The sequence below is a fragment of the Aphis gossypii genome, chromosome X (genome assembly GCF_020184175.1).
Source record: "Aphis gossypii isolate Hap1 chromosome X, ASM2018417v2, whole genome shotgun sequence".
Lineage (NCBI taxonomy): Eukaryota > Metazoa > Arthropoda > Insecta > Hemiptera > Aphididae > Aphis > Aphis gossypii.
In genome coordinates this window covers 38,442,486-38,468,909 of record NC_065533.1, presented here as the reverse complement: position 1 = coordinate 38,468,909, position 26,424 = coordinate 38,442,486, and the positions used below count along the sequence as shown (strand labels likewise).

The 26,424-nt window shown below is 23.4% G+C and overlaps 4 protein-coding genes across 4 annotated transcripts in view; all 4 read right to left on the bottom strand.

Annotated features, from left to right (window-relative positions):
* LOC126552688 (uncharacterized) overlaps positions 1–19,767 on the bottom strand; it is an 89,313-nt gene extending 69,546 nt beyond the window's left edge. Inside the window, exon 1 of the mRNA XM_050207405.1 lies at positions 19,662–19,767. Coding sequence (XP_050063362.1) covers positions 19,662–19,697 — 36 coding nt within the window. The 5' untranslated portion in view covers positions 19,698–19,767. The remainder of the gene's footprint in view (positions 1–19,661) is intronic.
* Positions 11,259–13,519, bottom strand: LOC126552687 (uncharacterized). Its single transcript, XM_050207404.1, has one exon. The coding sequence runs from the start codon at positions 12,852–12,854 to the stop codon at positions 12,258–12,260; it is 597 nt and encodes a 198-aa protein (XP_050063361.1). The 5' UTR covers positions 12,855–13,519; the 3' UTR covers positions 11,259–12,257.
* A 642-nt stretch (positions 19,768–20,409) lies between the features above and the next one.
* On the bottom strand, positions 20,410–23,866 carry LOC126552500 (uncharacterized; the record flags this gene model as incomplete). The annotated part of the gene is made up of 5 exons (XM_050207206.1): positions 23,619–23,866; positions 23,115–23,250; positions 21,701–21,869; positions 20,635–20,747; positions 20,410–20,571 (listed from the first exon to the last, which is right to left on the bottom strand). Coding segments are annotated over exons 1-5 (828 nt in total), but the record flags the coding sequence as incomplete, so codon positions are not given.
* A 241-nt stretch (positions 23,867–24,107) lies between these two features.
* On the bottom strand, positions 24,108–25,734 carry LOC126552689 (uncharacterized). Its single transcript, XM_050207406.1, has 2 exons — positions 25,450–25,734; positions 24,108–24,424 (listed from the first exon to the last, which is right to left on the bottom strand). The coding sequence occupies exons 1-2, from the start codon at positions 25,552–25,554 to the stop codon at positions 24,209–24,211; spliced, it is 321 nt and encodes a 106-aa protein (XP_050063363.1). The 5' UTR covers positions 25,555–25,734; the 3' UTR covers positions 24,108–24,208.
* Between the last annotated feature and the right edge of the window lie 690 nt (positions 25,735–26,424).

Sequence of the window (26,424 nt, the reverse complement as noted above, 5' to 3'; positions counted from 1 at the left end):
TAATATGGGTGTAAATGTCCATACTTCAGATTAAATAAGCTTTTATCAAATTAAATATTCAATTCTAACAGTTGAAATGATAACAAATTTATCATTTATAATTGTAGTGTACTTGAAATAGAACATTATTAACATTACTATAATATTCAATGTAATTAAAGTTATATATTATTATTTTTTTGGGTGTAAATATCCCTAGTTAAGATTGAGTTAGTTTTTATCAAATTCGATATTCAATGCTTACAGTTGTTACTATAACAAATTGTTCATTTATAATTGTAGTGTACATCTAATATATTATTTTGAACAGTAATAAAATATTAAATGTAAAAAAAGTCAAATCTTAATGTTTATTTGTGAGTAAACGTCCCTAGTTCAGTTTGAATTAGCTTTTTTCAAATTAAATATTTAATTCTAACAGTTGTAACTATAACAAATTGATCATTTATAATTGTAGTGAAATTCTAATATAACATTTTGACCATTTTTATAATATTCAATGTAATTAAAGTAAAATCTTATTATTAATATGGGTGTAATAGTCCCTAATTCAGAATGAATTAGCTATTATCAAATTAAATATTCAATTCTAACAGTTGTAACTATAACAAATTGATCATTTAAAATTGTAGTGTAATTGAAATATAACATTGTAAACATTTCTATAATATTCAATGTAATTAAAGTAAAACCTTATTATTTATATGGTTGTATACGTCATAAGTTCAGTTTGAATTAGGTTTTATCAAATTACATTTTCATGTTTCCAGTTGAAATGATAACAAAATTGATATATATAATTGTATTGTAATTCTAATATAATATTTTGTACATTATTTCAATACTTATTGTAAAAATAAGTAAAATTTTTTTATTTATATGGATGTAAACATCCCTAGTTCAGTTTGAATTAGCTTGTATCAAATTAAATATTCAATGCTAACAGTTGTAACAATAAAAAATTGATCATTTATAATTGTAGTGTAATTCAAATATCAGTTTTTGATCATTATATTAATATTTATTGTAAAAAAAAGTAAAATCTTATTATTTATATGGGTGTAAATGTCCATACTTCAGATTAAATAACCTTTTATCAAATTAAATATTCAATTCTAACAGTTGTAACTATAACAAATTGATCATTTATAATTGTACTGTAATTGATATATAACACTATTAACATTACTATAATATTCAATGTAATAAAGTAAAACCTTATTATTATATGGTTGTATACGTCATAAGTTCAGTTTGAATTAGGTTTTATCAAATTACATTTTCATGTTTTACAGTTGGAATTATAAAAAATTGATTATTTATAATTGTAGTGTAAATCTAATATCAGATTTTGAACATTATTTTAATATTTATTGTAAAAATAAGTGAAAGCTTAATATTTATTTGGGTGTAAACGTCCCTAGTTCAGTTTGAATTATCTTTTATCAAATCAAATATTCAATGCTTACACTTGTAACTATAAAAAATTGATCATTTATAATTGTAGTGTAATTCAAATATCAGTTTTTGAACATTATATTAATATTTATTGTAAAAAAAATTAAAATCACATTATTATCGTTAATATAATATTCAATGTTATTAAAGTTAAATCTTATTATTTATATGGGTGTAATAGTCCCTAAATCAGAATGAATTAGCTATTATCAAATTAAATATTCAATGCTAACAGTTGTAACAATAAAAATTTTATCATTTATAATTGTAGTGTAAATCTAATATCAATTTTGAACATTATATTAAAATTTTTTGTAAAAAAAAGTAAAATCTTATTATTTATTTGGGTGTAATAGTCCCTAATTCAGTTTGAATAACCTTTTATCAAATTAAATATTCAATTCTAACAGTTGAAACTATAACAAATTGATCATTTATAATTGTAGTGTAATTTTTATATAACACTATTAACATTACTATAATATTCAATGTAATTAAAGTAAAACCTTATTATTTATATGGGTGTAAACGTCCCTAGTTCAGTTTGAATTAGGTCTTATCAAATTACATTTTCATGTTTTACAGTTGGAATTATAAAAAATTGATCATTTATAATTGTAGTGTAAATAAATATAACATAATCAACATTAATATAATGCTCAATGTTATTAAAGTAAAATCTTAAAATTAATATGGATAAAAATCTCCCTAGTTAAGTTTATTTAGCTTATATCAAATTAAATTTTCATGATTAACAGTTGAAATGATAACAAATTTATCATTTGTAATTGTAGTGTAATTGAAATATAACATTATTAACATTTCTATAATATTCAATGCAATTAAAATTATATCTTATTATTTTTATGGGTGTAAATGTCCATACATCAGATTAAATAAGCTTTTATCAAATTAAATATTCAATTCTAACAGTTGTAACTATAACAAATTGATCATTCATCATTGTAGTGTAATTCTAATATAACTTTTTGACCATTATTATAATATTTAATGTAAAAAAGGAAAATTTGGTTGTTAATATTTATGTAAATATACCTACTTCTTTTTAATTTTGTTAATAAAAAGTAATATTTTCATTTTTTTTAATTGAAACTATAACAAATTGATAATTTATAATTGTAGTGTAAATAAATATAACATTATCAACATTAATATAATACTCAATGTTATTAAAGTAAAATCTTAAAATTAATATGGTTAAAAATCTCCCTAGTTAAGTTTATTTAGCTTATATCAAATTAAATTTTCATGATTAACAGTTGAAATGATAACAAATTTATCATTTGTAATTGTAGTGTAATTGAAATATAACATTATTAACATTTCTATAATATTCAATGTAATTAAAGTTATATCTTATTATTTTTATGGGTGTAAATGTCCCTAGTTCAGATTGAGTTAGTTTTATTCAAATTCGATATTCAATGCTAACAGTTGTTACTATAACAAATTGTTCATTTATAATTGTAGTGTACACCTAATATATTATTTTGAACAGTTATAAAATATTTAATGTAAAAAAAAGTAAAATCCTATCATAAATATGGATGTTAACATCCCTAGTTCAGTTTGAATTAGCTTACATCAAATTACATTTTCATGTTTACAGTTGAAATGATAACAAATTGATCATTTATAATTTAAGTGTAATTGAAATATAACATTGTAAACATTTCTATAATATAACAGTTGGAATTATAAAAAATTGATTATTTATAATTGTAGTGTAAATCTAATATCAGATTTTGAACATTATTTTAATATTCATTGTAAAAAAAATTAAAATCACATTATTATCGTTAATATAATATTCAATGTTATTAAAGTTAAATCTTATTATTTATATGGGTGTAAATGTCCATACTTCAGATTAAATAACCTTTTATCAAATTAAATATTCAATTCTAAGAGTTGTAACTATAACAAATTGATCATTAATAATTGTACTGTAATTCGAATATAAATTTTTGACCATTATTATAATATTTAATGTAAAAGAAGTATAATTTGGTTGTTAATATTTATGTAAATATACCAACTTCTTTTTAATTTTGTTAATAAAAAGTAATATCTATGTAATATATATGTAATTCAAGTTAAATCTTATTATTTATATGGGTGTAAATGTCCATACTTCAGATTAAATAACATTTTTTCAAATTCGATATTCAATGCTAACAGTTGTTACTATAACAAATTGTTCATTTATAATTGTAGTGTACATCTAATATATTATTTTGGACAGTAATAAAATATTAAATGTAAAAAAAAGTCAAATCTTATTATTAATGTGGGTGTAAATGTCCATACTTCAGATTAAATAAGCTTTTATCAAATTAAATATTCAATTCTAACAGTTGTAACTATAACAAATTGATCATTTATAATAATAGTGTAATTGATATATAACACTATTAACATTACTATAATATTCAATGTAATTAAAGTAAAACCTTATTATTTATATGGTTGTATACGTCATAAGTTCAGTTTGAATTAGGTTTTATCAAATTTCATTTTTATGTTTTACAGTTGAAATGATAACAAATTGATCATATATAATTGTATTGTAATTCTAATATCAGATTTTGAACATTATTTTAATATTTATTGTAAAAATAAGTGAAATCTTATTATTTATATGGGTGTTAATGTCCCTAGTTCAGATTGAGTTAGTTTTTATCAAATTACATTTTCATTTTTAACAGTTGAAATGATAACAAATTGATCATTTAAAATTGTAGTGTAAATGAAATATAACATTTTCAACATTTCTATAATATTCAATGTAATTAAAGTAAAATCTTATTATTAATATGGGTGTAAATGTCCATAGTTAAGTATGAATTAGCTTATATCAAATTACATTTTCATGTTTAACAGTTGAAATGATAACAATTTATCATATATCCTTTGTAGTGTAATGGAAATATAACATTATTAACATTACTATAATATCAATGTAATTAAAGTTATATCTTATTATTTTTAGGGGAAATGTCCCTAGTTCAGATTGAGTTAGTTTTGTTCAAATTCGATATTCAATGCTAACAGTTGTTACTATAACAAATTAATCATTTATAATTGTAGTGTACATCTAATATATTATTTTGAACAGTAATAAAATATTTAATGTAAAAAAAAGTCAATTCTTAATATTTATTTGGGAGTAAACGTCCCAAGTTCAGTTTGAATTAGCTTTTATCAAATTTCATTTTCATGTTTTACAGTTGAAATGATAACAAATTGATCATTTATAATTGTAGTGTAATTGAAATAAAACATTGTAAACATTTCTATAATATTCAATGTAATTAAAGTAAAATCTTATTATTAATATGGGTGTAAATGTCCATACTTCAGATTAAATAAGCTTTTATCAAATTAAATTTTCAATTCTAACAGTTGTAACTATAACAAATTGATCATATATAATTGTAGTGTAATTGAAATATAACATTGTAAACATTTCTATAATATTCAATGTAATTAAAGTAAAATCTTATTATTAATATGGGTGTAAATGTCCATAGTTAAGTATGAATTAGCTTATATCAAATTACATTTTCATGTTTAACAGTTGAAATGATAACAAATTTATCATATATAATTGTAGTGTAATGGAAATATAACATTATTAACATTACTATAATATTCAATGTAATTCAAGTTATATCTTATTATGTTTATGGCTGTAAATGTCCCTAGTTCAGATTGAGTTAGTTTTTATCAAATTCGATATTCAATGCTAACAGTTGTTACTATAACAAATTGTTCATTTATAATTGTAGTGTACATCTAATATATTATTTTGAACAGTAATAAAATATTAATGTAAAAAAAAGTAAAATCCTATCATAAATATGGATGTAAACATCCCTAGTTCAGTTTGAATTAGGTTTTATCAAATCAAATATTCAATGCTTACAGTTGTAACTATAATAAATTGATCATTTATAATTGTAGTGTAATTCTAAAATAGCTTTTTGACCATTATTATAATATTTAATGTAAAAAAAGTATAATCTGGTTGTTAATTATTATGTTAATATACCTACTTCTTTTTAATTTTGTTAATAAAAAGTAATATTTTCATTTTTTTAATTGAAACTACAACAAATTGATCATATATAATTGTAGTGTAATTGAAATATAACATTGTCAACATTAATATCATATTCAATGTTATTAAAGTAAAATCTTATTATTAATATGGGTGTAAATGTCCGTAGTTAAGTATGAATTAGCTTATATCAAATTACATTTTCATGTTTAACAGTTGAAATGATAACAAATTGATCATTTATAATTGTAGTGTAATTGAAATATAACATTGTAAACATTTCTATAATATTCAATGTAATTAATGTAAAACCTTATTATTTATATGTTTGTATACGTCATAAGTTCAGTTTGAATTAGGTTTTATCAAATTACATTTTCATGTTTTACAGTTGAAATGATAACAAATTGATCATATATAATTGTATTGTAATTCTAATATAATATTTTGTACATTATTTTAATATATATTGTAAAAAAAAGTAAAATCTTAATATTTATTTGGGTGTAAACGTCCCTAGTTCAGTTTGAATTAGCTTTTTTCAAATTAAATATTTAATTCTAACAGTTGTAACTATAACAAATTGATCATTCATCATTGTAGTGTAATTCTAATATAACTTTTTGACCATTATTATAATATTTAATGTAAAAAAAGTATAATTTGGTTGTTAATATTTATGTAAATATACCTACTTCTTTTTAATTTTGTTAATAAAAAGTAATATTTTCATTTTTTTAATTGAACTATAACAAATTGATCATTTATAATTGTAGTGTAAATAAATATAACAACATTATCAACATATATAATACTCAATGTTATTAAGTAAAATCTTAAAATTAATATGGTTAAAAATCTCCCTAGTTAAATTTATTTAGCTTATATCAAATTAAATTTTCATGATTAACAGTTGAAATGATAACAAATTTATCATTTGTATTTTAGTGTATTGAAATATAACATTATTAACATTTCTATAATATTCAATGTAATTAAAGTTATATCGTATTATTTTTATGGGTTTAATATGTCCCTAGTTCAATGAGTTAGTTTTTTTTTTCAAATTCGATATTCAATGCTAACAGTTGTTACTATAACAATTGTTCATTATAATTGTGTGTAGTGCATTCTAATATATTATTTTGGACAGTAATAAAATATTTATGTAAAAAAAAGTCAAATCTTAATATTTATTTGGAGTAAACGTCCCAAGTTCAGTTTGAATTAGCTTTTATCAAATTTCATTTTCATGTTTTACAGTTGAAATGATAACAAATTGATCATTTATAATTGTAGTGTAATTGAATATAACATTGTAAACATTTCTATAATATTCAATGTAATTAAAGTAAAATCTTATTATTAATATGGGTGTAAATGTCCATACTTCAGATTAAATAAGCTTTTATCAAATTAAATTTTCAATTCTAACAGTTGTAACTATAACAAATTGATCATATATAATTGTAGTGTAATTGAAATATAACATTATTAACATTACTATAATATTCAATGTAATTCAAGTTATATCTTATTATGTTTATGGCTGTAAATGTCCCTAGTTCAGATTGAGTTAGTTTTTTTCAAATTCGATATTCAATGCTTACAGTTGTTACTATAACAAATTGTTCATATATAATTGTAGTGTACATCTAATATATTATTTTGAACAGTTATAAAATATTTAATGTAAAAAAAAGTAAAATCCTATCATAAATATGGATGTAAACATCCCTAGTTAAGTTTGAATTAGCTTACATCAAATTACATTTTCATGTTTACAGTTGAAATGATAACAAATTGATCATTTATAATTTAAGTGTAATTGAAATATAACATTGTAAACATTTCTATAATATTCAATGAAATTAAAGTAAAATCTTATTATTAATATGGGTGTAAATGTCCATACTTCAGATTAAATAACCTTTTATCAAATTAAATATTCAATTCAAATTGATCATTTATTATTGTACTCTAATTGATATATAGTAAAATCTTATCATTAATATGGGTGTAATTCTCCCTAGTTAAGTTTGATTTAGTTTTTATCAAATTCGATATTCAATGCTTACAGTTGTTACTATAACAAATTGTTCATTTATAATTGAAGTGTACATCTAATATATTATTTTGAACCGTAATAAAATATTTAATGTAAAAAAAAGTCAATCTTAATATTTATTTGGGAGTAAACGTCCCTAGTTCAGTTTGAATTAGCTTTTTTCAATTAAATATTCAATTCTAACAGTTGTAACTATAACAAATTGATTTTACGTTCGTACATTATTGCGAATTTGTTGACGCTCGTCAGCCGTTCGTACGCTCAAGTGACGCGTTGACGCCGCAAAAGATTATTTTGTGCTCGACTATTTTGGACTTAAATTTTTTGCGCCTTTTGTTTTGAGTCTGACGTCGGTATAGGCATATTTTTAATTAACTTTTACATGAATTACACACCATCCATTTTGAACACCAAGAGCCATCACTGATATTTACGATTTTATTTATATTTGTCTACTCGATTACCCAGTAACCCGATAACCTAATTTAATATAATTATAATGAAAAATTATAAATAAGGTTAATACTCATTACATTGAAAAATTTGTTACAGACGCGGCGCACGGTAAGAAAGTACAGCATATATTTTTGAATAGGTTGATAACAAGGTTGAAAATATGTCTATTGAAACAAAAATCACGAACTTACCGAGGAGAAAATTAGTGATACGAAGATAGTTCCAATTGATGTAGAAGTTAATCAGCAGAATGATAAAACGATGGATAAGGATATGCCCATTGAGAACACTTGTTCTGTAGATATATTTTCGAATAAAATGGACTCTGAAGATGAAATCACTGCTGGAAAGGATGATGTAAAGTGCGGGTACCGTGTTTTAAAAGACCTGATTGGGTAAAAGAATGTAATTGGAGATCATTACAAATAATGGAGTTGACGAAGGTAATAACTAAATCTATGCTTTAATATTATATATTTTACGTTTATTGACAATATGACAAATATTTGAAAAAAAAAAACTAATACCTAATCACTCTTTTTAAAATTAATATGATTATCAATAACTGTTACATTATTGTAAGTAAATCTTCTACTACCTACTAATTTTAATAATATAGATAACATAAACATTTAATTTTTTTAAAAATAACCACAGTGACTAAATGTGATTGAAAACTTCTTACTAATACATATTATTTAAATTCATAGGTAATAAACTATTTATTAATTATTATTAAATTCAAGTTAAATGGTTCTATGAAATTACTGTAAATAATAATTCTATAATTGTATTGTTAAAAGCAAATAGTTTTGATAAGTTCAATGGGTTTTGTAAAAAAAATACTTTTAATTTATAAACATTTTATTACCTATTGGTTTGGTAGTATGATTTAAATGAACTAATAGTACCATCTATTTATTTATCATTGATTTATTTATAAATATTTTTAGCGGTTAAAGAATTCATGACATGTAAAATACATGATCCGAAGATTCCCAACACCGAGGTATAGACCAACTCCGAGATTTCTTAATTTCCCCATCACATTCAAACCATCGAATCCGTATTCAAATCAAAAGTAAACAATGATCCAAAGGCCTAACCTAACTTCACTGTGCATTTTATATACCTAATGATATTTCCGCCATAAAGTTCTCAGTATTTATCATTTTGTAATTGATTTTTTTTGTATTAATTTAAATGAAATGTTTTGTTTCCATATGATTTCCATAATTTACTAGATAATTGTACAATTGAATTCACTCAGCTTATAATATAATACAAGTACACAATAAAATGTGTATGTATAATAAGTACAAATCTAGAATCTTAAGTAAATTTAGTTTGAACTTTTTGTATTTTTATTCATTTTTTTTTTTTTTTTTTAATATTAACTTTATTGTACTAATTAAGTAATCTGTTTTATAATTTTTTAAACAATTCATAAATATGTTATTATCCAATATGAGTATTGACCATACTCGTTAGGTAGTGCTTATCATTTATTGTAATTTAATATAATATAGTTGTGTGTCACCGTATATATGTAGCTTTTTAGCACCAATTAAGTGATTTTTTTTTCCATTGGTTGTTTCCCTTGATATTACAATTTGAAAATAAAATATTTGTTAAAATAAGAATTGATAATTATTTTATCTATTAATTTTATTTTAAGTTTAATTAATATTTCATCTTAGTATCTACCTATAAATATTTTGATCTGCTTTTTGTTAAAATAATTTAGAATTTTGTTAATTTTATCATTATTAATTTAACGCATATAATATATATTGTTGAATTAACAAAATTAAAATTATTTCAACAAAATGGTTAATATTAAACTAAAATATACTTAGTTGAATAATATTAAATAATAGAACAAAAGAAAATTTATGATTTAAAAAAAGTAAGTATTACCAATCAAATTAACAATCAACTAATTTTATAATTACTTTAATGGATTTAAAAATGTAACTGATTGCATGTTTATTTAAATATATATTTCATAGATACCTAAATACCTGTAATCCACTATGTAGATATTCTATTTACTCGCTTAGACCACTTATATATAATCCCAAACCCACAAACATACCATTTTTCAGTTAAAGCGAACAAATAACCAATGATATTATATTTCAATGAATTGTTTTGTTTATTAATATTAACAGTCAAATTTATTTATAAAAATAATAACGATAATAGGTAGGTACTTACATAAGTATAATTAAAGATTTATAATATAAATAATAAAATTTATAGATAAATTGTTATATAATATTAAATAATTGGAGGACACATTTCTAATAAATACAAATAATTATATACAAATCAAACAATGTTATATATGTTATATCTATTAAAGATATACAATTTATAATGTATGTAATAACAGTTAATACATTAAATAAATATTAAAAATAAGTAATATGTAAACACTATATTAGTATTGTGTAAAATATTTATTTTATACAAATAAACTACATTCAAATTATAAATTATGAAATATAATATAATGTAACTACATTAAAAATAAAATAGATGTAAATACGTATAACATAATTTTTAAGCACATTAATTCAATATGTTAGCTAAACAATTCAAACATTAAAAACAAGAACAATTTAGAAGCAAACATTTGTTTAGGTTTGAAAATGTACCAACAATTAGTATTCATGGTCGGATAGGGCTTTCAAACTGTGTCATTTTTTTAAAAGGACTTAAATTTCTAAGCTGTTTCATTAATTATAATGATAGCGTTTGTGAATCTTTGATCCCACATTTTACATAAGACTTGTTCCGTTTACGTCTCTTGTTACTTTCCTTGATGAAGGAATTAGCACACTGTGTAACAAGTACATATTATCAGATATTTGGAATTTGAAAATACAGTAATTTAATAAATGATTATCCGAATGGTATGTGCAATCCAATATATAAAATTTACTGACTACAGTGAACAATAATTGTACCATAGTATACCGTATAGTAGGTACTTATTTTATAATTTTAAAATGACATCCGTTATTAATTAATAAATTATGAAGAAGTACCTTCTACATACTATAGTACTATAAAGTATATAATACTGGTTTTATTTATTAAATTGTGAATTTGTATAGACACATCTACTTAAAAAAAAAAAAAAATCATGATAATTTAACAAGCACCTCGCATCCATTATATACCGTGTGTTCACCAATTTAGGGAACACTGAATTTTTCGGCCGGATTATGTTTGAATAAATCGAATTTTTTTTTACAAGCTAGTGGTATATAAATACACATTTTCAGATAAATTTCAAATTTTTAACCCCTTCGGTACGCGCATGCGCAATGCAACTTATGTTTTTTTTAATAGCAACTGGTATTTTTGATACCAAATTCGGATATACTGAATTTTTTTAAGTCATTTTGACCAATTAACCATGGCTCTAAAACCAAAATTGACTGAATGAGAGCCATTCAAATCTTAAAAAATAATACATTTTTACAATTCATTATAAAATGCATAAAATCATTTTAATTATTTATTATTGGTTTCTTTTTGAATATCTTTACGTATTTTTTTTTTTTATACGTGTTATAAATAAGATTAACATAATATGGATATAAAATTATTTTATTAAAATTGATTACAACAGTTATTTTATAACTACACAATTAATTAAATAAATTGTTCAAAGTTTGCTCCTTGATTGTTGACACATAATTGAAAACGTTGTAGACATCCTCTATTAGTTGCTGTCATTATTTGACTTTCAGTAAGGTTATTACACGCAACCAAGATTTTATTTTTTAAATCTGCTAGATTAACTGGTGGATCTGCGTAGACTACTGTTTTCAAATGTCCCCATAAAAAAAAATCAAGTGGTGTAATATCTGGAGATCTTGCTGGCCATTCAATGGGACCATAAGTGCCAAGCCATTTTCCCTCATATACCCGATTCAAGTAATCTCGAACAATATGCGCATTATGAGCAGGAGCTCCGTCCTGCTGAAAATAGAGGGTTTGACGAGTAGCTAATGGTAAATTTTCTAACATTAATGGTAAAACATTTGTTAAAAATGATAAATATCGTCTCGCAGTTAAGTTTTCTTCATAGAAATACGGACCTAACAATTTTCCACCAATAAGTCCACACCAAACATTAGTACCCCACACAGTTTGGTAACGATTATCCACTGCTCAATGGGGATTAACATCTGACCACATACGATTATTTTGTTTATTAATAACTCCATTGTTCGTGAATTTAGATTCATCAGTCCATAATATCTGATTTAAAAATAATGGTTGTGTATCGATTTGAACTAGTAACCAAGCAATGAAATTTAACCTTCTTTCTGGATCTGCAGGTCGTAAATGTTGAACTAAGTCAGGTTTATAAGGATGCATTTTGTGTTTTTTTAAAATTTTATGTACAAGGCCAAATGAGATTCCAACTTCTCTACCAACATGTCTAACCGAAGATCTTGGATTCAATCTAATGTAAGCTAAAATTTGAAGTTCCACATCTTCATTAATATTGTTTTCTCTAATTTGTTGGTTACGGACTACTTTTACAGAAAATGCTCCATGGTTAATCAATAATTGTTCTATCTTAATAAAAAATGTATGCGGTGGATGGTACCGACCTGGGTATTGTTCAGCATACATTCTTGCTGCCTGCCGAGAATTTCTATCGCATTTACCATAAATTAATAGCATTTGCACTTTTTCTTGGTTGTTCATTTTAACCCAACTAATCGTACTAGTATGACAACCAGCATAAAAATGATTCATTTTATCTAAACTTTCAAGTATAAATTTAATAATCACAACGGTTTTTCTACCTTTAAACAATTACGAATTAATAGGTAGATATAATTTACCGCTTAATGGTATTAAACATCTAATAATAGTGAATATTAATGTGCAATAAATGCATACTATTGTAATAACTTCTGATTATCTAGTATTAAATTATCTGAATAACTATGTCAATTAAGATTATCTTATTATTTAGAACCTCGATAACTTCATATTTTATAAAATAACTGTTGTAATCAATTTTAATTAAATAATTTTATATCCATATTATGTTAATCTTATTTATAACACGTATAAAAAAAAAAATACGTAAAGATATTCAAAAAGAAACCAATAATAAATAATTAAAATGGTTTTATGCATTTTATAATGAATTGTAAAAATGTATTATTTTTTATGATTTGAATGGCTCTCATTCAGTCAATTTTGGTTTTAGAGCCATGGTTAATTGGTCAAAATGACTTAAAAAAATTCAGTATATCCGAATTTGATATCAAAAATACCAGTTGCTATTAAAAAAAACATAAGTTGCATTGCGCATGCGCGTACCGAAGGGGTTAAAAATTTGAAATTTATCTGAAAATGTGTATTTATATACCACTAGCTTGTAAAAAAAAATTCGATTTATTCAAACATAATCCGGCCGAGAAATTCAGTGTTCCCTAAATTGGTGAACACACGGTATTATGATAATGTTTGTTTTAATGAGTATCTGAAAATGACTGAATACTTAAATTTGTAGTTATGTTCCAATAAAATAAACTAAATAATTTTTTTTTAAACTGTAATTTGTGGAGTAATTACTATTGAATAAATTTGGTGTAGTTTTTTTAATTTTTCTAAAATGATTTTACTTCCATAATCTTTTACACGTTCATATTGTGTCTTAGACACTTCTTCAAATGATGTTATAAAACAACTGCAACTATTTTAATACAAACAATGTTATATGCACATTAATTCATAAAATATTCTTCACAATGAGTTATTATTGTGTATCTAGATTATTTAAAAACACAAAATGATGATTATAAAAGTGCCATTGTTGCTAATATATTTACATCTAATGAACCAACTACTGTAAATAAAGTGTTATCCATATTTAAGAGGATTATGGTTATACCTTTCAATTTTCAAAAATTCTACATAACTTTTACAAGGTTAACAGAAAAAGAGAATTTTTATTAACATAGTAATGAGTCTGTTAACAAAGTTACTGCAAATACATTTGGTATTTACTAGTTTTAAAACTTGAGTTATTCTCAATAACTTATGATTATATATAATAATTCAATAAATAACTTTTTTCCTTAAATGGCATAAAAAATACCATCAGTGTTGTATTGAGTATGTTTACAATTGAGTAATCCTCAGTGATAATTCTTGTTTTTTTTCCTATTTGGCTAGAAACTAGTAAGTTTTTCTTTGCTTGAATTCATATTAAACAAACTAGGCATTAATAACCATATAATTATCAAATAATACAATTATTTAATTTTCTTATTAAATAACTGGTATACTATGTAGCATAAATAATTATATATTGTAGTATATATTTATTAATTGTGTCATGACTAAAGTTCAGATATTAATATTAAAATATACAAGTATATTATGCAATACTTATACACATTATTGAATTTACATTAGTCCCAATATCCATTTAGCTAAAGCAAAAAGTTACCGTACAGAGAAAGACCTGCCATTGAAACTTCTTCTTTGCTGACATCATCACCAAGTAGTGATAATGATAACTACAACGCCAATCAAACATTACCAATCGTATCTCTATCATTAAATATACCCTTATCCAATCCTACACCTAATTCTATTGTACAATGCATAATTGTAGCATTATCTGAAATTAATTTTAATTCATTTAACAACTAATAATATAAAAAAAACGGTAGAGTGCATACCACAGTAGCATAAATATTAATTAGTTAATAACAAGTAATAATTTTATTATTTTAATTGAAACTATAAAAAATTGATCATTTATAATTGTAGTGTAATCTAATATCAGTTTTTGAACATTATATTAATACTCAATAAAAAAAAAGTAAAATCTTATTTTTAAATTTGTGTAAACGTCCCTAGTTCAGTTTGAATTAGCTTATATCAAATTAAATATTCAATACTAACAGTTGTAACAATAACAAATTGATCATTTATAATTGTAGTGTAATTGATATATAACATTATCAACATTAATTTAATATTCAATGTTATTAAATAAAATCTTATTATTAATATGGGTGTAAACGTCCCTAGTTCAGTTTGAATTAGCTTATATCAAATTAAATATTCAATGCTAACAGTTGGATTTATAAAAAGTTGATCATTTATGATTGTAGTGTAATTCTAATATAACTTTTTGACCATTATATTAATATTTATTGTAAAAAAAAGTAAAATCTTAATATTTATATGGTTGTAAACGTCTGTAGATCAGATTGAATTAGCTTATATCAAATTAAATATTCAATGCTAACAGTTGGATTTATAAAAAGTTGATCATTTATGATTGTAGTGTAAATCTAATATCAGTTTTTGAACATTATTATAATATTAAATGTAAAAAAGTAAAATCTGGTTGTTAATATATATGTAAATGTACCTACTTCTCTTTAATTTTGTTAATAAAAAGTAATAATTTTATTTATTTTAATTGAAACTATAAAAAATTGATCATTTATAATTGTAGTGTAAATCTAATATCAGTTTTTGAACATTATATTAATACTCAATATAAAAAAAAAGTAAAATCTTACATTTAAATTGGTGTAAACGTCCCTAGTTCATTTTGAATTAGCTTATATCAAATTAAATATTCAATACTAACAGTTGTAACAATAACAAATTGATTATTTATAATTGTAGTGTAATTCAAATATCAGTTTTTGAACATTATATTAATATTTATTGTAAAAAAAAGTAAAATCTTAATATTTATATGGTTGTAAACGTCCCTAGATCAGATTGAATTAGCTTTTTTCAAATTCGATATTCAATGCTAACAGTTGTAACTATAACAAATTGATCATTCATCATTGTAGTGTAATTCTAATATAACTTTTTGACCATTATTATAATATTTAATGTAAAAAAAGTATAATCTTATTATTGATATGGGTGTAAATGTCCATACTTCAGATTAAATAGGCTTTTATCAAATTAAATATTCAATTCTAACAGTTGTAACTATATTAAATTGATCATTTATAATTGTAGTGTAATTGATATATAACACTATTAACATTACTATAATATTCAATGTAATTAAAGTAATACCTTATTATTTATATGGTTGTATACGTCATAAGTTCAGTTTGAATTAGGTTTTATCAAATTACATATTCATGTTTTACAGTTGAAATGATAACAAATTGATCATATATAATTGTATTGTAATTCTAATATAATATTTTGTACATTATTTTAATACTTATTGTAAAAATAAGTAAAATCTTAATATTTATATGGTTGTAAACGTCCCTAGATCAGATTGAATTAGCTTTTTTCAAATTCGATATTCAATGCTAACAGTTGTAACTATAACAAATTGATCATTCATCATTGTAGTGTAATTCTAATATAACTTTTTGACCATTATTATAATATTTAATGTAAAAATATATAATCTGGTTGTTAATTTTTATGTAAATGTACCTCTTCTTTCTTTTTATTATGTAATAAAAAGTAATATTTTCATTTTTTTTATTGAAACTATAACAAATTGATCATTTATAATTGTAGTATAATTGAAATATAACATTATTAACATTACTATAATATTCAATGTAATTAAAGTTATTCTTATTATTTTTATGGGTGTAAATGTCACTAGTTCAGATTGAGTTAGTTTTTATCAAATTCGATATTCAATGCGAATAGTTGTTACTATACCAAATTGTTCATTTATAATTGTAGTGTACATCTAATATATTATTTTGAACAGTAATAAAATATTTAATGTAAAAAAAAGTAAAATCCTATCTTAAATATGGATGTAAACATCCCTAGTTAAGTTTGAATTAGCTTATATAAAATTACATTTTCATGTTTAACAGTTGAAATGATAACAAATTGATCATTTATAATTTAAGTGTAATTGAAATATAACATTGTAAACATTTCAATAATATTCAATGTAATTAAAGTAAAACCTTATTATTTATATGGTTATATACGTCATAAGTTCAGTTTGAATTAGGTTTTATCAAATTACATTTTCATGTTTAACAGTTGTAACAATAAAAAATTGATCATTTATAATTGTAGTGTAATTCAAATAACAGTTTTTGAACATTATATTAATACTAAATATAAAAAAAAGTAAAATCTTATATTATATGGGTGTAAACATCCCTAGTTCAGTTTGAATTAGCTTATATCAAATTAAATATTCAATGCTAACAGTTGTAACTATAAAAAATTGATCATTTATAATTGTAGTGTAATTGAAATATAACATTGTAAACATTTCTATAATATTCCATGTAATTAAAGTAAAATCTTATTATTAATATGGGTGTAAATGTCCATACTTCAGATTAAATAACCTTTTATCAAATTAAATATTCAATTCTAACAGTTGTAACTATAACAAATTGATCATTTATAATTGTACTGTAATTGATATATAACACTATTAACATTACTATAATATTCAATGTAATTAAAGTAAAACCTTATTATTTATATGGTTGTATACGTCATAAGTTCAGTTTGAATTAGGTTTTATCAAATTACATTTTCATGTCTTACAGTTGGAATTATAAAAAATTGATTATTTATAATTGTAGTGTAAATCTAATATCAGATTTTGAACATTATTTTAATATTTATTGTAAAAATAAGTGAAATCTTAATATTTATTTGGGTGTAAACGTCCCTAGTTCAGTTTGAATTAGCTTTTATCAAATCAAATATTCAATGCTTACAGTTGTAACTATAAAAAATTGATCATTTATAATTGTAGTGTACATCTAATATATTATTTTGAACAGTAATAAAATATTTAATGTAAAAAAAAGTAAAACCCTTTCATAAATATGGATGTAAACATCCCTAGTTCAGTTTGAATTAGCTTATATCAAATTACATTTTCATGTTTAACAGTTGAAATGATAACAAATTGATCATTTAGAATTGTATTGTAATTCTAATATAATATTTTGTACATTATTTTAATACTTATTGTAAAAATAATAAAATCTTAATATTTATATGGTTGTAAACGTCCCTAGATCAAATTGAATTAGCTTTTTTCAAATTCGATATTCAATGCTAACAGTTGTAACTATAACAAATTGATCATTCATCATTGTAGTGTAATTCTAATATAACTTTTTGACCATTATTATAATATTTAATGTAAAAATAGTATAATCTGGTTGTTAATTTTTATGTAAATGTACCTTCTTCTTTTTTATTATGTTAATAAAAAGTAATATTTTCATTTTTTTTAATTGAAACTATAACAAATTGATCATTTTTAACTGTAGTGTAATTGAAATATAACATTATCAACATTAATATAATATTCAATGTTAATACAGTAAAATCTTTTTGTTTATATATATGTAAATGTACCAACTTCACTTTAATTTTGTTAATAAAACCTTAGGTTTTCACTGATGAACTAAAATTTAGTATGTCTCACATATGTAAGAGGAAGACATTTCATGCAGTCGCTAAGGTCTCTATAAAATTTTAAGAACTAATAATACCAGTTACAATACCTTATATTTTGCATAGTATATAGAAATATATATACATACATACATAAAAACACATTCAACAAATCGGTTCTATGTGATAATATTAGTACTTTTAATTTTTATAATAATTTGTACTTAATTACACTTCAAATGGCAATTTTACATTAAATAATATAATTTAAAATTAAACTAATTGTATCTGGTAAACGAAGAACTTTTTGTTTCTTGTTGCTTTACTTTTCTCTTTTTAAACTAACGTCCATTGTTTTCCTTGCATTACTCAACAATTATTCTTCCAATTTATTCTGGATTTGTGTTATTTGATTCATGATCACTTCAAAACTAAAAAGTAACATTGAAAATGAATAAAATAATGCTTTTATATTAGAAAATATAAGAATTGTTTTCTGGTTATAGCCAAAAAGACAAAAATATAATGATAACCCACAACTCATTTAAAAATTATTAAGGGTTTAAAATAATTATTTTATTCAATATCAAAATAATTAACTGTATAGAAATAAAATAATAAAAAATTGTATAACTTACCATTTTTGTTAATATTAATTTTGTTGTGTTCAGTATTCAAAAATAATGTGACATTCATTTTTTGAGAATCATCCTGTTAAAAAATTAAATTTAATTAAAGTTCATTAACACTTTGTTTATTTAAAAATTACTTCAAAATGTGGGTGATGAAACTGTGCTTCCAGCACATGATCATCAGTCATTTCAGCAAAAGATTCACTATATCTCTCGTGGATTCAATTCGCTAAAATTGTACAAACCACAATGTACTGTTGGAATAGGGTATGCTCCAAATCGTGATGCTAAAAGTCTTACATTTGTTTTTGATACTACTTTGATTGTTCCATAATCAACATATAATAACTAAAAAATAATGAAAATAACTATAAAATAATTGAATTTTATGATCTATGGTTTAAAGTTAGCTAAATGAGCTTCCTATATAAATATTAACTTGCAAACTAAAACAAATTGTTATCAACTTATAGATTAATATTAACTATAAACGTATAAAAATCTTAGTTACTTTCACATTTTCTTCATCAACAATATTTAAAACCATAGCCCTGTGCCACAGATTAGAATCTTCATAGCATGAGGCACATGGCAATTCTGGAAGAATAAGCCTTGGTATAACTTGGATTTTTCTTCATTTTTTTTTCGTACTCTCTATAACAATATTAAGTTACAAAGCTATAAATAAAAACAACATAACTACAAATCAATGAAATAATAAACCAACTGCAATGTGTCCATGAATTTATTCAGATTATTGACTTCTGCTTCTAATGAATATAAAATGAACTTGGGTTGTACACTTCAGAAACTATGACTTTTGCTACCTTTTGATCGTTCAACTTAATTTTAGAATACCTAAATTTCCCATTGCAGATGTCCTTTCCAGTGTAATGCAATAAAAAATCATCAGCCTGTTCATAATACAAAACAATTTAGCAAAGCTTCAAATTATATTTTTATGATTACAACACGGATTAAATACATTTAAAATCAATTTATTGAAATTTATTTAAGTTAAAAATATTGATTAAAATGATTCAAACATCATTTAAAATAAAAATTGAATTATTATTTTCAATATTTTTCATAATTGTTATACAAAACATAAAAATTATTGGAAAATCAAAAGATTTACTTTTTTTATGAAAATATAACACAAAACATAATAATATGTAGGTACCTATTATCTTAAAAGGTAAAAGCTGTTTTATTACATACCATTAATAATACAATGGAACTGTTATCTTGGTGGTTATTACATCTACATTTTTATTTTTCAAACATTCTGCATAGGCAAAAGGATCTATTGTAAACAGCTGATTATTTTCTATTTCAACCATTTTGTCTAAAGATTCAAACATGTGTTTTTCAGAAGAATAGCCATACTTTAATGGTTCATAAGCTCGGCCATATTCTGCCTAAAAAATATATAAAACTAAAATATTTGTTGTAAATAAAAACTATTTAATTTAATATATTACACAGTATAAAGACATCAATTCATTGAATTTCACACCATTCCGATGCTTATTAAAGAAATGAGAAAGATTATACAATATAGTCTTCGGAATATTTTTATAATACAGTGATGGATCTGAAAACATGACAAAAAAATTGTTTATTAACATATTTATTTTAATTATATATTTTATACATCAGAGGTGGCTTGAACATAATTTTTAAACACGCAGTATTATATTACAATGAAAAAATTTTGACGCATCATTAGATAGTTAAGTTTGTTGGATAGTCAATTAAGATGAGATACAATTAAATTAACATTTTAAACTGTTACATAATATGTACTTTGTATATCTTGTATATTATACTTAGATAATAATGATGAAAGTTAATTAATAGGATACAATAACTTTACTGGTTAGTTGGATTACACTAAAAAATAGCCATAAAAATAAATATCTACTATATTTATTATGTAACTATTATAATGATATTAAAAAAAAAAAATGTAATTGTAGAGTTTGACACTAAGTCTAATATCGATATAACACTGTCAAAATATTGTCCTTTGGATCATTGAAGCCCAGGAAATACATACAATTCAACATGATGCTGCCTATAATTACAGACAAAATTTAAAATATTACTCATAAATACAAAACGAGACATGTCTGAAAGTATATGACTAGGGCACAGAGGACCTAGCAAATGCACACACATATATAAATATATATATTCATTTGGTAAGTCATAGAACATTGAAAGTAAAATACAAGTTTATTTCATACTTTTCTTAAGTTACACAAGAAATTTTACTTTTTTAAATTATGTATTTTTATGGTTTCTAGTGTAATTTTGCCAGTATAGAGTTTTAAATGTTATTTATAGGTATAATTTTTTTTATAAATAATAAAGAAAATAAACAATACATTTCCAATTAAGTATACAAATAAGCGAATGAAATCATGTTTTGATTTTTAATATCAGGTATATTTATCGTTAGCTATAACCAACAACATTGAACGGCTAATATTATATTTTAATTACATAAAATATACACACTTCCCACACATTAACCATACTAACCTTCTAAGATATCTTCTAGTTCACTTCGTCTATCAGCTTCGAATAGAACACAATTATTCTCATCATCATCAGTTACTTTCACATAAAATATAGATGGTAATTTGTATGCCATATCTCTGATACTTCTGAATCCATATTTAAAAAAATCAATATGAATGTTATATTCATTCTGTAAAATAATTAACCAATAGATTATTCTTTGAATGTATTTATTAATCGTTAAATTTAATGAAATTAATTTCAAAGCAAAAATAAATATCTATAATGATACAAAATATGTAGGTATCTATTTATATATATAAATTTTAACTAGCAAAGAAATGTATATGACATGTTTAAATAGAACCATTTTCTAATAAATAAAATACAAACAATTAAGTAACCATTAGCCATTTCCTCAAGTTTAATAATCAATGAAATATGTGCTATAAGAAACATCCAAAAAGACTTTCAATTACACAATAAAACCGGCCAACTTCATACAGTCCTAGTTGATGGATTTAGTATAGATGATCATTCCAATGAAACAACGAATAGAAATTTGATATGGATATTAATAATTATTAAATATTACCCATAACCTACATTTAATACAATATGTATTTAGTCCATCTTTGGAATGAGCAGTACACAAAAAATGGTTCATGATTCTAACCTTGTTAAAAATCCCATTAATATATTATATTCTCACAATATAGGTACCATTAAATAGAGTACAATTCAAGAAATGGCTCAAGTAGACATGGCGTACGACAGAGACTATAAAAATAGAAACTATAAAGTCTTACCTAAACAATATTGAATCCTAAGAGAATATATTGTATACTTCTACAATAAAAAAATGAAAAGCTACCAGAATATCTAAACATGACATGGACAAAACGTTTGCTTTTAAAGCAAAACTTTAATTAGGATTACCCTTAATCGCTTAATAAAAATAAGTTAGCATCTCACGAGGAGCTGTAGCAGATGTACTTTTCTTAAACAGCCTCGGCTCACTATGTCACAGAATACTGTGGTAAGGAAGCTCCATAGCAAGTTGTGAGATGTCCAACTCAGGTACACCATGCATAATGCATATAATGTAGGGTATGCAAAATGAATGAATGAGAAAAAACCAGTATACATTAGAACATAAAATGTGAATGGGCCCACTAAGAAAACAATATAATAGTGATATGGAATACATTTTCAAAGTAACCCTGGAGGCAATTATCTGGCTTTACTCTTCAGATAATGATATTTAATGTAACATGATGTTTAAATCTTATAATATTTATTCACATCAGTAAAAATAATTTACTTTATCTTATATCTAATACTAAAGTAATTTTAACTATTACAAAATGTCTTTATATTTCTTATGAACAAATAATAACGAAAAATTACTTAATCATATTAATCAAATACTTACATAAAAAGCGTTTATAAAGTCGATACACAGTATACCATCTTTGTGTTTACTTAAAATTTGGCACATTTTAACTTTTATTGTATCCGATATCCTATTAGAGTAATACATTTCATAGGATTGTGTTGATTTTACAGAACTGAAATAAAAAAAGAAAATCAGAATAATTAATAATAATATTTAGAGAAAGATAGGGTTATCTAATAAAACGGTTTTAATAAGCACATGTTATTTCCGAGTTATATCTATATGAATTTATAAATAACACATGGTACGTTATTTAACGTAAAAAAAATCTTGAATTCATAAAAACTAATATTTTTGAAAATAAATTATATTTTATTGAGTTTTTAATTATTGCAAAATAGCATTTTGGGATAAAAATTTTAATTTTTGCTATTTTTTATCAATATAATTTTTAATACCCTATCCACAAAAAAAAAAAAAAAATAAATAAATAAATAAATATAATAATCAAAATCATATCCACGAGCATTGGTAGCATACCTTGGAGTGCTATTTTCATACCTAGGAGTGTTATATTCACGTGTAGTAGAAATGGTATACTCATTTCTTTGATTATCAAGATTGTTAACACAAAATTTATAATTGGTAGATTTCGGCAAGTGATTATTTCTACTTCTTAAAGTAGAAATATTTTTTTTAGGACGCTGCTTTTTTGTTTTTTGATTTACGACAAGTTCTCTGAGATGTGAAGTTTTTTCATCAACAATAAGTGTTACGAATGAGTTCATGTTTGGGTTTTACGGTATCTAAAATAAAATAATGTACACTATAGTTAATTCAACATCGAATAAAATATTCTATATACCATGGAGTAGTAAGATTAAAAGCTGTATTTAATGCATAATAATTTTTTATAGCAATCAGCGTCATTTTCCATGATTTACTACCCTTAGCAACCAGATAATTAGATCTAAATACAACTATTTTGTGTAAATACAGAAATGCCCTCAAAGTTAAATAACAAATTAACTATGATTATTTTTTGTACAAATTTATTGAATGCAGTTACCTAAAATAAGCTCTGACAATCATCTAAAAAAGTATTGCAATTTCTTAATAAAATATTTTTTTCAACTTACTCTAAGAACATCAGACATATTTTCTAGTAACTCATAAATAGTCTTGAATCCCAAATGCTCAAATGATAAATTACAACCTTCAAAATCAGAGTAGTCAGTTGATATTTGCGATATTGTCACTTTACCCGGAGAGCTTGTTAAAACACTCCGTATAACCATCTTCAAGTAATTTAAATCTGGTTGTCCCATGGTGCATATATTAAACACCTATACAAAACAATATAATTATAATCATTATTATATTTCTAATTTTTGTACTGCAGATAAAATGTATTTTAAAATTTGTAAGTTTAAGTTATTTTAAAATGTCATACATTTGTAACAATTATAAATAAAGGACAAATTAGATTAAACAAATGTCGAGTAATTTTGCTTTGTAAATTTAAAATTATTAAGTAAATTGTGAATTAACTTTAATTGATAAATTTAAGATGCTAATAAAATATAAGTTTAATAACGTTAAAATATCAGTTGAAAAATGTTAACGGTATTATCATAACCTAACACGAGTGTACGAACGGTTAAACGTCAACGCTGACGGGCGTCAACAAATTCGCAATAACGTACTAACTTAAAACGCCAACACAGACGGTTGTCAAGACAAATGCAAAAACACGTACGAAGCCAACGCAGGACTTCAACACAACTAGACCTCGAAAAACAAAAAGAGTCGGCATAAAAAGATGTCGACACTAAAAAAAGCTGTTACAACTAACCTAACCTCCACAACATGGCGTTGTCAACATTGACAGCAATATAACATCTAAAACGATTATTTGCGCTAACTTATTTTGTAAAACCGCGTGAAAGCGTAATTGCAATATAATACCCGTAAAATATTTAACAATCTCATAAATCATATTGTCTTATCGTTATTCAGTTCCAATTAATCTAATGACCATTTTCAATATTTTTGAGCACTCTGTATTGAATAATACAATTACAGACACACACGCACACACACGCACACACACACACGCACACACACACACACACACACACACACACACACACACACACACACACACACACACACACACACACACACACACACACACACACACACACACACACACACACACACACACACATAAACGCACAAAGACACAAACAATCATTGTATAAGCGTTTCTCTAGTCAGGAGTAAATAAGAATTACAATAAGCAAAAAAATATAATATAATTAAATGCAAATCATATTACCCTTAATGGGTGTGATAGTCTAATACTCACAATTGAATCCAAGCCTGGCCGCGGATAAGAGCTGTGTTGCGACAGTGAACATGTGAACAAATGAGTCGTCTGAATTTCTCTCAGGCCACAGCAGGCACAACGCATTAGTCATTGGCCACCGATGCGCGCGCAACAATACCAACGAGTGGGTGATGGTAAACACGGTAGTACATAACCTTACTTTTCACCATTACGGAGCTCAAAAATTACAACAATTCTAGTAATAAAAATAATTTATAGTTATTGTTTGTCACTTGTATCAAATAACATGAAACATGCCTTAATTTTAATTTATAAATCAATCGTAGGTTTAATTAATGAATTTATTGTGGAGGTGAAAAATAATATTATCAATTGACTTTATTTTTCGTTTTAGTGGTTAACCTGGTAAAACAGCGTAGTGGCGTAAGAAAAAAAACAAACAGTATGTCATACGAACAAAAAAAAAAATAAATAAATAATTACAAATAATAATTTAATGTCAGTTTGTGTGCCAGTCTGTGCTAAAATTCATTAAATACACGAATACATTAAATACATTACATCACATGTTTATTTAAAACTTTTATTTCGTATATACGAAAATTTAAAAACAATAAAATATTAAATATTTATACCATTGGTTATGTTTTCGTTTGCACTCTACCTTTTTTATATTATTATTTGTTAATAAAAGTTTCAGATTAATGCTACAATTATGCATTTCTACATCACAATTAGGTACCTATAGGATTGAATAAGGGTGTATTTATTGGTAGAGATAGGATTGGCAATGTTTGGTTGGCATTTTAATTATCTTTATCACTACTTGATGATAAAAATAAGAAGTTTCAATGGCAGCTCTTACTCTGTACGGTAACTCTTTGCTTTTGCTAAATGCATATTGGGCCCAAAGTAAATTCAATAAAGTGTATAAGTACTGCATAATATACTTGTATATTTCAATATTAATACCATAACTTTAGTCATGACAAA